Source organism: Haemorhous mexicanus, chromosome 12 (genome assembly GCF_027477595.1).
Source record: "Haemorhous mexicanus isolate bHaeMex1 chromosome 12, bHaeMex1.pri, whole genome shotgun sequence".
NCBI lineage: Eukaryota > Metazoa > Chordata > Aves > Passeriformes > Fringillidae > Haemorhous > Haemorhous mexicanus.
This window is the reverse complement of record NC_082352.1, coordinates 2,865,911-2,881,073: the sequence shown is the minus strand read 5'-3', so window position 1 is coordinate 2,881,073 and position 15,163 is coordinate 2,865,911. Positions and strand designations below refer to the sequence as shown.

Genomic DNA, 15,163 nt, shown 5'->3' with positions numbered 1-15,163 from the left:
TCCTACAGCTCCCTTGGTCCTTCACTCCACAGCTCCATGCACTGACTGTCCCCTTGCTTGACAAGTTCCTCTTGCTTTAGAAAATGGCAGCCCAGGCACTGACTGGATGGCTCTGCCTGGGACAGGGAACAGCACCAGGGAGCTGCATCCCTCTGGGCATTCAACTGACACCCACAGCAGCACAGCAGGATGCAATTCTGCTGCAGCAACAACAACTTTTGGTTTAAGTCTGAGAACGTTAAAGCTCAAAATGGGAAGCAGAGGGAAGGAGAAAAACTAGAGCTGACCTGCGACATCAAGGGCTGCTTTCCCCTCATAAGATCTTGCCCTCACCACTCTTGCTGTGAGCCACTTTCCCCTGCCATGTGCTCTCATGAGCAGAAGGAGACCCTGACTCTCAGCAGGCTGCCTGGTGTGTCCCAAACCAATGCATGGTGGCTGCAACCAGCACAACTCCACCTCTTGCAGGCAGAAGGAGAAGAGGCCCTTGGGAAATTTGCTGCGCCTCAAGCACCAAAACCCAGGCCAAGAAATGATACCATTCCTGGTCCCTTTAGAAGAGGGCCCAGGACCGTGCTGGGCTGTGAGCAGGGCTGCTTTTCACCACAGGCTGCTGCCCAAGCCCTGCTGTTCTCATGTCCAGCTGGCACAACATGAGGCCATTAAGCAGCACTTCTCCTTGGCAGCTGCAGCCAGCAAAGCCTGTGCAAGGCAGGGGCTGGGGGAGGCCAGGCAAGGGCTGGTACCTGGCTGTGATGAACAGTTTTGCCACTCCCTGGCCAATGCCCTCCAGGTCCACCAGCAGCCTCCGGCGGAAATCCATCACAGTGTTGGAACACAGGGTCACCTGGTGGAAGAGAAGAACAGTAAATTCTTCCTTACAAAACCTCATTACCCACATGTGATATCCTCCAGTTCTTGTTTCATGGTAAGGAAAGGGCAGATTTTGCCTTAATTCTTCTGCTGCTCCATGTGTAGAGCACAGTCTCTGAGAGTAGCAAAAGCCTTCTGGCAATACCAGATGTGTTAAACACACCTTGCTATCAGGGCATAGGTCAGTTACATTAAAACATTAGACTAAAGCTTTATGCACCACTGTATTCAAATTAAGGGGCCAATTTTTCATCTGACAACAATTACATAAACACAGAGGAAATCTGCTGACTTGAACAGAATGAGTTCAGCTTTACAGCAGGAAGCTGAGGGCAAAGTGTGGCCCAGCAGGTGCTGGGCAGTTCATGGCTACAGTTTTTTGTCTCTACTGGAGCTTCCTGCAGTGAACATAAATCCTTCTGCTCCCCAGGAGTGGGGAAATGAGACCAAGAAGAAAGGCTAACTGCTTTATACAATGACATCTCTCTAACAGCCACCTTCTGCCCTCATCCTTGCTCTGCCCACTTGCAATCAAATCAATCGCTCTCAAAAACACAAGAATGGCTTCAGTACTTGACCATATGGTATGTGACCTCAGCAGATGATTTTGGAAACCAAACAGTGCTCCTGGAGGAACATCCAGAGTAACCCAGCTAGCAGAGGCCTCCCAGCAGTGCAGATCTCTCCCTCCCACCATGCTCAAAGCTGGCACCAGAGCTGAAGCCCCCTCCCACACTCCAGTGCAGCTTCAGCCCTGGTGCGGCAGCATCTGGGGCTGGACTCTGGCTGTACCTCGATGTCCTGGTGTCCCTGGGGAAGGATGGTCCTTCGGCTGGGATTCATTGTGAACTCCTTTGGCTCCACATAAAATTGGATTCCCTTCCTCCAGGATGGATCACCGTGCCTGCGGATCTGATCCATGCTGTCGACAGCCGGCTGCGTGCCATCGTCCGACATGCGGAGCTGGAACGTCAGCGGCACTGAGGAGATGTTAGTGAGGCGACAGCACTGGGTGTAGGGAAAGCCTGGGAAAGGACACAAATATCCAGTCAGGCACCCATGATGGCATGATCCTGGGGTGAATATCCTGGCAGGATGAAAGTGGGATTAGAGTTTAGCTCTTTATTATCTGAACTACAGCCCACCGAGAAGCTGCGTGAGGAATTAATCGTCACTTAGTTCCCTTTGACACTAATTCCAGACTGCAGCCTTGAAAATGCCCCCTCCTAGCCCTGCTCAACACTGCAAGTGCTCCCTCACCTGCCTCAAACCAGCACCACTTATCTCTCAGTGATGGGTGTGCACCCAGACCAGCATTTACTCTGAGAATTCAAGCTGTCAAATTCCCTGTTAAGTCTGCCAACACTCTCACAGTTTTCAAGATATACAAACAGTGAGTTGTCACTGGGAAGACGCTACAGCAAAAGAAAGTGAGGATGGAATCAGGAACTAGAACATGGTGCAAAGCACCCTAATGCAGCTTCTCTCTGCAGGACCCTTAAGGCATCTCGTGGTTTGGGCCAAACCGACTGAGCACGGGACAGCTCAGAGCCCACTCAGCTGGGGGCACACCCAAGCCTTGCTTTGAGATTAGCAATTAGGAATCAGGTCCCACCTCACCCAGCAAACAGGGACATCACAGCCATGCTGCTCACTGGGATTGCTGCCTGCAAGGGTTTAGCCCACTTCAGTTCTGAGATTTGCTTTCCATCCTGGAAAGCCAGAGATACAGCCACTCATGGTGGGGATGTCCTGCAGAGCCCGCAGAGCAGCCACAACCTGCTCTGCAGTGCACACCTGGCTGGGCTGGCCAGCTCTGTGGGGAGGAGACTTCTCCCCCGGGCCTGCCCACCAAGAGTCCCTGGAACACAGATGGGGAGAAAAAACAACTTCAGGCGCAGCCCAGAGTTTCTCTGGGCCCATCCAAGTGACCACTGCCAGCTCCAGCAGTGACTCCAGCAGGGAGGAGAGAGAGGCACAAAAAGGACAAACCCAGATGTCAAAACCTCAAAGGAGACTGAGCTCAGCACATGCAGACAACAATCAACAGTTACAAAGAAGCAAAGATACAACAGCTGCCTTCAGCTGAAGAGACCTTAGGAATGAAATCGGATTCAGCAGGATCAATCTCCTGTTTCAGAACCATATTTCCATCTGTTGCCTTTCTTCTTTCATTTGCTCAAAAGGCAACTTAACAAGTGCCTCGGTGGTGATGCAGGGTGGGGAAGAAGCAGCTCAGGAAGGGCAATTTGTTTTCTTAGAAAGTTCATGAACTTCATTATTACGGGTTTAGACTTCATAGTGAATATTCCCCTTGGTCTGGGAAGGGGGACAGGGGTTTTGGGGGAGTTTTGGCCTTGGGGGTGTGTGGAGGCCCTGGGGGGCTTCTCCTAAGTTACACCCCCTTGGCTCCTTCCCCTGTTCCCATCTGTCCCTATGTTCCTGAGCCACTCCCTCCCATTTCCCTGACTGGCTCTTATCTCTGTACTGCCCCGAGACCAGGGTGAGCCCCCAGGCCCCGAGAGAGTGAAAGCTGGCCTCTCCATGCGTGTGTGCTGGGACCTGAACATCTCACCGCGCGGCTGAATAAAACATCTGTGGATATTGTGCAAAGGCCCTGTTTGCTTCTTTACCCTGGACTTTACTAGCAGCAATTCAGGCTGCAACAGGGCTGGGCTTTTGCGTTTGGGGATTTTTTGGGATTTCGGGTGTGATGCCGGGGGCGGCCGTGCAGTCAGAGCTGAGCTCGGGCAGGGAGCGGAGCTTCCCTTCCTCCCCCTTGGGGATCGAAGCTCGGCCGCTGCTGCTGCGGGAGGTTGTGTGCTTGGCCCCGGGACTGCCCTGGCTGCAGCTCAGCGCTGCCATCGACCCTGCCTGCCTGCCCTGCTCCTGCCTGCTGCTGCTCTGCACTGCCGAGACCCCCACAGCTCCTCCTGCCTGTGATCACAACTACACCAAAGGGGAAAAACACTACTTGGCAGGTTGGAAATTCCTGTTATTGTGTTCTTGTTTGTGCTGTCCTGATATTTTCTAGTAAAGAAATGTAATTTCTTTTCCCATATTTTTTGCCTGGAAGCCCTGTAATTTCAAAAGTATAATAATTTGGAGGGAGAGGGTCCTCTTTCCATTCTAGATAGATTCCCACCTTCCTTGGCAGACATCTGTCTTTTAAAACAGGACAGAGACGCCAGAAAATACTGACTTTCTATTCCTTAGTTCTATTTGATCTCACAATGGCAAAACGCTACCTGAGGCACCAGCAGCCCTGCAGTTCACACCCTGAGGAGGCTGCTGTGGCAGACCATGAGTGAGGGATGCTTTTCTGTTGGAAGGCACAGATCCCTCACGCTGCATCCCAGCCCAGGGAACACTCACCAAAGGAGATCTCACCGAAGTTGATCTCATCGACATCGAACTGTAAACTCGGTCCAGAGACGCTGCCCCTGCATGGACAGAGCAGGAAATGGCTCGGTTAAAGGAATTGCAAAGGTCTGGCTGTCCTGGCTCAGGGGCACAAAACCTGGGCTCAGGGCACCCTGGGCTTCCAACCAACACAGCCCCATGGGCTCAGCACAGGGCCCCGTGCACAGGAGGCAGCTAAAGCCAAGTGGCCAGCAGCCAACAGCCACTGATGGGCTCTGGGCACAGGCAGGCAGGAAAAGCCCCCAAGTTGCTGGTGGTCCCACAAAGGACCCTGAACACACCCAGAACATGGCTCTGTGCCTCAGTTTCCCCATCTGTAAAGTGATGGACATAAAGGTGTCCTAACAAACTTCTGTACTTTCCTGCTTTGCTACTTCTTAGCTGTAACTGCTGTTCCCATGGAGGAGCTTTCTCAGGAGAGTTTGACCCACACAATCATTACAGACAGAGTTCTGAGACATGAACCCAGGGGAGCCCCAAATATCTTCTGAAAAGAGCAGCAACAGTTCTACACAGTGGACAGATGAATCCTAGAGGAGAGGACCAGCTTGTCAGCAGTGCACCAGCTGGCACAGCCAAGAGCAATAGCTTCAGCAACCAAACCAGGGTGTCCTGAATCCAGCCCAGCACCTCAGCTGTCCTTGAACTCAGCAGACAGACTCCAAAAGTCACCAACACTCACTGAAATCAGCACTTGGAGCTGCACAACACTCATGAGTTGATTTCATGGTTGCTGCCAATCAATGCCCACTCTGCCTTTTGGTTCAAACTCAAGGAGCAGTGACCTGGGCCTTCTGTTGTATTCACAGGACTGCCCCTGGCTCTGCTCTGCACATCTCAACAAGAGACACCTGCCCTTGCTCAAGGAGAAAGCTGCTTATGCAGAAACACCCCATGACCACTTTGGGGGAGGCACAGAGGAGAATCAATTATTTGATGGTGAAAGGTTCCCTGTGATTTCCAAAATAAAAAAGCAGCATTTTTCTGCCAAAAACAAAGCCAGCATACTTGTTTCTCCACTATGGGCAAACCTACTCACCACTTTTCTTTTGCTAAGCAATAACTTAATTGTTCTTCTTAATGCATCTCCCTTATCTCATTGGTATAATCCCAGTGCAGATTGCTTTCATTTCTTTACTGCCTTGAGCCAGTGCCTGCCAACAGCAGCAGCCCAGCTCCAAAGCTGCAGAGCAGCCAGCATCAGCTCTCCTGCTCCCACTACATTATCCCAGCAGCACATGGCTCAGCCTGGCAGGGACAAGGCCTCACGCTGCTGTGGTGCTGAGGACTGAGCTCTGCCTCCCCTGTGATCAGCCCTTCTCCCTTGTGCTGGGCCAGGATTATCTCTTGCCATGGCACCACCCCCCTGGAGGATGCCCAAGTCCTTGGGACAGTTCCTGCTGCAGTTCCCTGACTCCCACCTCAGCCCTTTCCTGGCTGTGCCAAGGAGGCACCAGAGCACTCTGTGCACAGGAGCTGGGAGCACAGCTTGTCCCCCCCAGCAGGGCTGGCAGAGGTGAGCTGAGGCTGCTGCTGCCCACCTGGCATGGATTATTAAAGGAAGTTTTTACAAGCACTGCTGCTGCTGCAGAATCAGCCAGGCTGGCCCATCTGCAAAGCCCTGAGGGCCTTGCTGGGGGTTCAGGTGGGACAGCCCAGAGCAGCTGCTGCCCAAAGCTGACCCATCCCACTGCCTGCCATGGCCCAAGGCACAGGGAGATCCCTGCAGGGAGGAGTCATTACAGCTCCCAGGTACCACCCAGGGCAGGAGGCATCCTCACACTAAGGTAATGCCAGAATCAGAGCAAAGATTAGGACCTCAGGAAACATCTTTTTTCTCTGGTCCACCCCAAAATGAGGTAGGTGGGGGATGTCCCAGAGACAGCTACAGATGTGCCCACAAGCTCCCAGGGTCCTTACCTGATGGTCAGGATTGCAGGCATAGGAGTTCCAGTCACACTGAACTGGAATTCTTCCTCAAAGGTCCCCAACACGGTGGCCTTGAAGGGGATCTGAACAGTCTGGATCCCACCTGGTGCAATGATGCCCTCCTTGGGTAGAAACTTGAAGCAGGAGCCCACGTTTGTGGTTGAGGGGATACAGGTGAAGGGAGCATCAAGAGCTCCTTTGTTAATCAGTTTCACCTGCAGCAGCAAGAAAGCAAAGTGGAAATACATGTGGAACCTTCCCTTCTTGGGAGTTATTGTCTAATGATGCCATGAACACCCAGAAAAGGGAGAAGATGCTTTGTGCTGCTGAATGGCAGCAGCCAAAAAAAAAAATCACAGGACAAGTTCTGCCTTTGGGTTTTCCTGCAGAGCAGAGGTAACTCCCCAGAACTGCAGTCACCCTGGGGTGATCCCATGGACACAGAGCTGTGCACCTCTGCTCAGCATCACCAGGCTCATTGAGACCTGGCCCTGAGAGCAACATGGGCTGATTGCAGCTGCGCAGGGAATCCCCCCAGAGCTGCTGCTGCCCCAGTTAGCACAGCTCCACCAGCACCATCTGCTCATTCACCTTTTCCCCTGTCATGAAACCAATACATTGATTATGAGGCATCAGCATCAAAATGTATAGACAGCACCATCTTTTGGTAAGAAAGTTCAGCATGTCTTTCCCTTCCACAGCCAAGCTTTTGAAAGTGTCTGGCATGATGTAGTGCCTCCTTTTCTACCTCTTTCAGTTGCTCTCTCTTGATTTTTTTTTTTTCTTTTGCAAACTTGACAATACTGGAGGGGGAGGCAAATAGGTAGAAAAATCCTTTGCTTTATTCCCAGGAACATTTTTCTCTTTCTAGGGTCAGAGATGCACCAAGGCCAAAGTGTGGTGAGGGACTGGTCAGCAAGGGAAAGAACTCCCAAGCCTTTAGCAAGGGCCATCACTAAGCCAGGAGGGTGGATGGCTTTCCTGTGACTTCCAGGAATAAGCAGGAGACACTTGACTGGAAATTATTTGCAGTGGGCTGAAGCTCAAAGGCAGCTAGTTTGTTCCAGCTGCTTCTGCAGAGCCCAGGCCAAAGGTGCCTTGTGTCTGCACTGCCACAAAAGCCTCTGAACATGCAGCTTTTGGAGCCAGTGCTGGTTTCATGGGTCAAGGGGCTGTTGTGCAGGAAGCTTCCCAGCTGATCCCTAGGGAAGGCTGCCCAAAAGCAGGGACTGGGGCTTCATGAACAACAGACACACCTTTCTGACCCCCCAGATTTGAGCAGTGCATCAAATATTCCCTGCTCATAACTGCCCAGGTTGCCAGGAATTCCACAGCTCCACCAGGCTTGCTGCTGCCTCAGGAGCCATCAGGGCTCACCCCAGCCCCTGCTGCTCACCTCAAGCATGTGGGAGGTGTCAACAAAAACGTTCCCAAGGTCCAGAGTCTGAGAGCTGAGCTCAACCAAGGGTCCTTGGCCTTCCCCTCTGAGGCGCAAGGGCAGCCTGCTCTCACGGCCTGGGGAGAGATGTCCATTGCAGTACAATCATTCCCTCTGTTACACTGCATTTTCCAGGCTGCCTCAGCGCTAGTCCCTGACTCTGAGCTGGATGCAACCAGCTCCTGATGCTTCAGGAGAAGATATAGACCCTTCTCTTCCCTCAGGAGATATCCCTTTGGACTGACTTGCAATTTCTAACCCATTCCTTGGCTGGTTTCCAATTTTAGCCACCAGTTTGCTGAGTTTAAAACATCTCTGATGTCCTGTCGTGGCAAGCCAAGGTGTAATGGGTATAAATTGAAAGAAAGGAAATTTAGGTCAGATATTAGGAAGAAATTTTTTACTGTGGGGGTGGTGAGACAGTGGGGCAGACTCCCCAGGGGCGAGGCACCAGCCCTGAAAGTGTTCAAAGCCAGGCTGGATGGGGCTTAGAGCTACCTGATCTAGTGGGAGGGGACTAGATGATCTTTAAGGTCCATTCCATCCTGAACATAGTATAATTCTGTGGTTTCTTTCCCATGCACTTAGAGAAGCTTTGAAATCCATTCAGTGAAGGCACAAAGCTCATAAAGAGCAAATTTCCAGGCAGCAATTACCAAACTACCAGTAGCACACGACTTTGTTGTCAAACTCCTCAACTTCTGACACTCAGCATTGTGTTCTATTTCCACAGACTGAGAGCTGCAAGGTGACAATTCCCACACAGGGACAGAGCAGGTGCTGGCCAAGAGTGCTCCTTCTACAAACACCCTGGGCTCAGTGGGGCTCAGCCCCCTCTGGTCTGCTGGTGTCAGGGCAGTGGGAGGTGATCCAGGCTCAGGGAGCCCATTTCTAACTCAGCTCCTGCTGCCTGATGATGGATCCATGTCAAATGGACCATCCTGGAGGTCTCTAGAGGGGCTTAGTGCTTGTTCACTAAAGCTGTTCTGCTCTGTAGCTCTGTGGCCTTTGAGAAAATGTTGGCAAAGCCATGGCATGAAAACTTCTCCCTGCGCTGCCTGGGTTGTTCTGGGATCAGTAAGCCAGACACGGGTGTTCTGAGCCCTGGCCTTGCACAGGAGACTCCCTGCAAGCTGTAGGGCCAAGGATGATGTGCCAGCACTGCCCTGAACCCTGGCGACACCCTGGAAGCTGCAGGGCCAGGGTGGATGTGCCAGCACTGCCCTGCTGACCAGGGATTCTTCCCAGCAGTTACACAGGAGCCCAGGCTTGCACCATGGCTTCACTGTGGGTGAGAGAAGCAGGGGGAAGGACTGTACCTGAGATGTCGCAGTAAGCCATACTTTGGTACCCTAGTACCTCTAAGGGTTTGAAGGTCACCTTGATTTCAGCCAAACAATTTGGCCCAATTTCTCCCTTCTACAACAGAAAGAGACAGCAAAACATTTCTCTTCAAACTTCATGTTTCTTGTTTTCAACCACACTCCTGTAAGCCTTTGTTTAGAGCATCAATGATGAGTGAACAACACAAGGAGCCCAAGGAAACACTCCAAACCCAGCTCAACACAGCGCTGGAAGCTCTCAGTGCTCAGCTGATCAGCTCCCACTCTCCACAAGATTCCTGCTGCTCTGACACAAGTTCTTGGTCACATCATGCTGCTGTCAGCTACTGTGGGATGTAACTGCCACTGTGCACTTGGCCTTAGATGGGCCATGGGAGTAACCAAGAAGAGAACATGATCCCCTTCCTTGGAAATAAAAGTATTAGTTTAACCTGTTTTGAAAGAAAGCAGAGGTTGGCATTATTCTAGGGTTTATTCCAAGATGAGAAGAGATTTTGCACTGTGCAGACACCAGACACTCATCATCTCTCACAATGCCAGCACTCAGAATCAGGGCTCTGGTTGATGGGAGCACGTGGCAGTTTGCTTGCACAAACAGAAAAGGAAAAGATTTTGTGTCCGTGTGTGCAGGAGAACTCCAAAGGCCCATTTCACCCTTCCACCCTTGTGTCCAGGCTCTCAGAGGACACTGAAAGGCAGACTCAGAAATAGTGCAAGGCGTGCTTACACGAGGGGATTGGCATTTCTGTCATTAACCTTGGGCTGAATTTGGCCTCCTTTTGCTTGGGAACCATGGCAAGCTTCAGGTCAGTGTGTGAGCTGGCAATGCTCCAACAGCCTCTGCTGAACCCCACGTGTCAGGGGAGCCCCTACCTACAGTAACTGCTCCCTGTGACACTGCAGGGACACACACAGAGTGCCCTTGAGCTCGAGCCTGGCAGCAGAGCTCAGCTTTGTCAGGCTCCCAGCCCTGCCCTGAGCCTGCAGGGCACAAATGCTTTTAGCAGGGAGCTCTGCAGCCACACCAGAAAGAAGGAGGAGGAGCAGGAGGAGCAGGAGGAAAATGAGGCTCTCAGCTATCACTTACCATTGGCTCAATGAAAAAAAAGTCACTGGAGAACAGCATGGAGTCTTCTTGCACCTTTGCCATTTTCTCCTGGACCATGCTTCTCATGAGGGCAATGTGATCTTCAAAAGAGCCCTTCTCCTTCTCTGTTTTTTTCTCCTCCTTGATTTTTTCCAGCCGCACCTTAGTCGGTGGGTGCAGCAAACGACGCTGCCTGCAGCCCCAGGGAGAGACAAGGCCAGCAGATGCTTTCATAAAGCCACATATTTGCAGAGAGAAGTGTGAGTGCAGGAGAGCAAAGCACCTGGGGAGGAGCAGCAGCAGCTCCCCAGCAAAGGCTGAGCCCAAGCCACAAGGGTCCCAGATGGATCAGAGGATAACTTGTTCACTGGCACAGCAGGTAGTTTTACTCCACACTTGCAAGCTCGGGAGAGGTTTCCAAAGCCAGCAGCCCTCAAGAGAACCTTCAGGCTCAAAGTCTCTGCCAAAACTGAGGGAGAATCCACCAGCCACTTCAAGTGGCTTTTCCTACCACTGAGCTGCTTGGGGGAAGCAGATAAAAGATCAGGGAGCAGGACTTCCCTTGGAAGGGGAGGTGAAGCTGGTTTGCAGCTACATGTTACTAGCATCACTCTTTGTTTCTTCCATTTTGGACCTGCCCTGTTTCCTCTGCCTTTCAGAAGAGCATCGCAGAGCACTTCCAAATGAAACTGATGAATTCGGGCACCACACCCCTTCAGTGCCATTGCAGGTTTTATGTACATGAAAACAGAGGCTCTGAGAGGGGAAGGGACTTTGTTGTGCAAGAGGGAGACAGCAAACTCCTGGAGAGACCTTTTCATGATCCAGAGCTTTTTGGGTCCCATCCCAGTGCATGGTAGTAGAATGTCCTGAAATGGTCCTGCACTATCTCCTCTCATTAAAAAGTCCTCTTTGCTCTTAAGATTTCAAAAGCTTCTCTGACAGCAGGACAGAGGCCTTGGAGCTAAAACCATTCCTATGACTGGAAGTAAGGAAGAACAACATGTCCTGGTGATAGTCTAGGACACAAACTGGCATAAAAAGAGATGAAACTGGAAGAAACCCCACAAAACCAAAATCAGGTTGAAGTTTACTTTGGGGAAACGTAGTTGCTTCTGAGGGGAAAGTGGATCACATGGGGTCCAGGCTGAGGCAAGCAAGTGGGAAAAAATGGAAATAAACAGCCCAGGGAAGTTGCCAGAGAAGGTCACGGGATTTTCTTCTAACACACAGAGCTTGTATGGAAGTCAAACGCTGTGTAAGGAGATAGAGAACAGTGGAAAACCAAGAAGCCCAGGGCACTAAAGAACCTTCTCACCAGCCATTCAAGCAGGCAAGGGTCCATCTCCTGGTCCTTTGCAAGCAATTTAAAATGGCTCTGGGGAGTGCAAGCAACCTGGCCCACAGCAAACAGGGGCTTGCCACAGCAGTTTTGCCCCAGCAGTTTTGGCCCAGTGTATTTTCAGTTTTTGCCTGGCAGTTTGCACAAGCAGGCTGAGAAGAAAGGGTGCAACGACCCACCCTCCTTGTGTAGTGGATTTTGTCCATTGGCTGGTTGTGACGTGCAAGCCTTTTTTTTCCCCTTCTTTCTTCTTTCTGCCTTTTTTTTCCCCCAGCAATGGTTTACAAATTATGAAAAGCCATTGCTGCTGCTGCTGCCAGCAGGAGTGTACTAACTCAAAGAGAACCCCCCAGGAAGGACACAGCTGTCCAGGCCCCTGGCTGCAGGGAGGGTCTGAGCCTGGTGTTAATATCAGAGGTTAGTGCAAAAGACACCTGCGTGTGGTGTGAGCAGCTGAATAGTCTGCTCTGTCCAGTGGCAGAGCTTAAGGAAGAAGTGGAAAGGCTGAGGAGCATTAGGGAGAGCGAAAAATAAATTTACTGGTGGAATTATACCCGTCCAACCCTGAGAGAAGCACAGCAGGAACCAAGGAGCCCTGCCCTTCTTGGGATCAGGCAGAAGGAGGAGACCTAAGAGACAGAGGGGAATGGAAATGGGTCTCTACTGGGGAGCTAATAAAATTCTGTCCTGACCCCCATCACCTACCCAGGTACCCTGACAGAACAGGTATGAGGCCCTGGCTCCAGAGGGTCAGGCAGAAGACAGTAAAGAAAAAATTCTGTCTGGAGAGTCTCCCAGTTGGTCGGTCAGACAGATCACAGCTTCAAGTATTAAGAAGGGTAGTGGTAGTAGCTGACTCCCTTCTAAGGGGAGCTGAGGGCCATGTACATTGACCAGATCCATTCCACAGGGAAGTGTGCTACCTCCCTTGAGTCCAGATACTGGATATTACCAGGAGATTCCCTAATGATGAATTAGGGAATTTAGTTCCCTAAATGAACTTGATCTGTTCACCATTGTCTGGGGTACAGTGACCATGAAATAATAGAGTTCTCAATATTTGGTGAAATCAAATATTGGGCATCAACAAAACTTCCACTCTGGTCTTCTGGAGGGCAGACTTTCACCTGTTCAAGGGACTGATCTGGAGAATACCCTGGGAAACAGCCCTTAAAAACAAAGACGTCCAAGAAGAACGGACATACTTCAAGAAAGAAGTATTGAAGGCACAGGAACAAACTGTCCCTGTGTGCTGAAAGACAAGCTGACAGGGAAGACAGCCAGCCCAGATGGGGAAGGAGCTCTTGAAGAAACTAAGGGGAAAAAAATGGATGTATCACTTTGGAAAGAGGGGCTGGCAACTCAGGAACTGTTTAAGAATGATACCAAGTAGAGAGGCAAAAGCCCAATTAGAACTTGAGGAAATCCAATCATTGCAACCAACCTTTCTTTCCTAAAATGCCATCCTTGATTAGAGTATAAATGGAACTGGAATGCTGAGTGCTGAGCTCTTGAAGGCCAGGGACACTCACGCTAGTGCCAGGGATGGTTTACTTGGCCTAAACCATTCAAAAGCACCAACACCCCCTAGAAGCCACACATCAGTTTCAGTTTTGGGCCATGTATCTCACTGAAATTTATATTTCAAACCAACCTCTTCTTCTCTTCATTCTCATCTTCCTCTGTAGGAAAAGCCTTCCACTGGAAGTGGACTGTGATGTTACTCCTGTTTTCAATGAAAACGGTTTTGTGTCTTGTCATGGTGATGAAAGTCTTGTCAACGTCCACGGAACTTGTGCTCAACCTGACGTTGACATCTACAGCTTCTCCAAGGAGCTTTGTGTGGATACTTTCTTCCCCGGAACAAAGCAAAGGGGAGTCTTTGCTCAGCTCACTGGCTGATGGAAGCACAAGGAACAGAGCAAACCACAGGTCGCAGAAGAAAGTGTCACAGCTTTTAGCTGCATTAGCAGCTCTGTGGATCAGTGCATTTATCACACCCTGACAGCTCTGTGTGTAGAGTGTGGGGATGTCCTGGGCAGCTCCTTAAACACCTTATTTCTGTGGGTGTTTGTGGAGATTTGGCCCCAAGGTGACAGTATGGACAGGGAGATTGGTCCATGTGCTCCGGTGACCCACTCAGATCACACTGAGGAGCCCTGCTCAGTCCTGCCTTGCCCAGGCTCCCCCCGGGCATCCCATGAGACTCCTGTCTCTCCTGATCCCTTGGATCCCTTGTTGCTGACCAGCAAACATGCCTGGGGGCATGTGGGCAGCAAAAGGAGGCCCAGAGGAACAAGTGAAGTGACAGCCCACAGCAAGAGGTGACACAGCTGAGGAAACACAGCCAGCCTGGCTCTGCAATACGACAAACCACTACAAAATGAACACCATGAAAATCATCATCATTTCCCTGTCCAAACCCACAGCCACATCAGTCTTGAAATATTTTATATTGTTCTGATCTCAAAAACCAAGCTGGAGAATTTAAATTAAATAAAAAAGGGACAAAGGAAAGATTAATAATTGCAGAGCAGCTTCTTTATGAAGACTGAATGGGATTCCTCAGTCTAGAAACCAAATGGGATGTGAGAGGATGGCAACAGCATATGAACGACCTGGGAAATGGGGATGAGGAAAAATTTGTCTTGACTTGTCACCAGCCAGGAACTCGAGGGCCTGAAAATGTTATTAGACAGAAACTACATATATGTGTAGAGGGCAACATAGAGAAAGGGTCTGTGGCAAGCCAATGGAGAAGCAGCATATGGGACAGAGGTGTGCAAGAAATACATTGCATTGGAGAAAGTCTGATGGAAACCTCACACCTCACACACAACACTGCCCAGGAATGAAATAAAACTTCACCCAGGCATAGCCACCTGGTAGTGGAGAATTAGGATTCCTCCTTCCTCCACTCAGCATCTCCCAGCAAAAGAGGAGTAAAAAAATCCCTTGTTAGAGGGGGTTTTATCAAGCCCCTAAACACCAAGGAGTTCTCAGTTTGCTTTGGGGTAAATCTGGAACAGGGGAGGTACCTCTAGAGGGAATAGAGGGAGATGGGACAAGAGGGAGCCATGGTGGAGAACTGTCCTGTGCCCGTGCAGGGCCCAGCACTCACCTGTTTTGCAGCACAGGGACCCGCAATGGTCACCGTTGGTCAGCGGGTGAAATCCCACTGTCACCTGCATGGTGCAACCAGCGCCCAGAGTTCCTGTGGCCGGCACCACGGAGAAAGGACTGCAACACAAAGAGAGGGATCAGGGCTGGAGGGACACCTGGCCATGAGATTCCTTCTGCACTGCAGCTCCCTTGTGCAAGCAGGGAGCAAACCAAGCACAGGCAGCAGAAGACAGCCAGAACAGACAGCATCAGAAACAGCCACTGAGCCACCACTGAGGAGATCCAGCCCTCACAAGATCCTGTAGGATAAAATTACTTCATGTCCCCCATACTCTGCATCCAGCCCTCTGCAATGAGACTCAAGGGTCCAACTGCCAGCAATCCCATCAGAGAATGGTTTGTGACAAGCACAGAGAGGGTTCAGAGCTATCTGCATGCACAACTTGATACTGACTGCCTCAGGAATTTCTCTTTTCCTGCTGCCTACAAACCTCATCTGAAGAGATGCAAATGTTAGAGCACCATGTGTCCTGTGAGATTACAGCCTAGGAATCAGACAGGGAGAAGAAACTTTTCCTTGAAGACCAAGGAATAATTACTGTTGA

The 15,163-nt window shown here is 50.7% G+C and overlaps 1 protein-coding gene across 1 annotated transcript in view; it reads right to left on the bottom strand.

Moving 5' to 3' along the window:
• LOC132332980 (hydrocephalus-inducing protein-like) overlaps positions 1-15,163 on the bottom strand; it is a 35,654-nt gene that overhangs the window by 7,676 nt on the left and 12,815 nt on the right. Inside the window, exons 6-14 of the mRNA XM_059857706.1 lie at positions 14,557-14,675; positions 13,090-13,333; positions 10,094-10,286; positions 8,983-9,082; positions 7,622-7,740; positions 6,217-6,440; positions 4,249-4,316; positions 1,666-1,898; positions 747-847 (exon numbers count right to left, since the gene is read on the bottom strand). Coding sequence (XP_059713689.1) covers positions 747-847; positions 1,666-1,898; positions 4,249-4,316; positions 6,217-6,440; positions 7,622-7,740; positions 8,983-9,082; positions 10,094-10,286; positions 13,090-13,333; positions 14,557-14,675 — 1,401 coding nt within the window. The remainder of the gene's footprint in view (positions 1-746; positions 848-1,665; positions 1,899-4,248; positions 4,317-6,216; positions 6,441-7,621; positions 7,741-8,982; positions 9,083-10,093; positions 10,287-13,089; positions 13,334-14,556; positions 14,676-15,163) is intronic.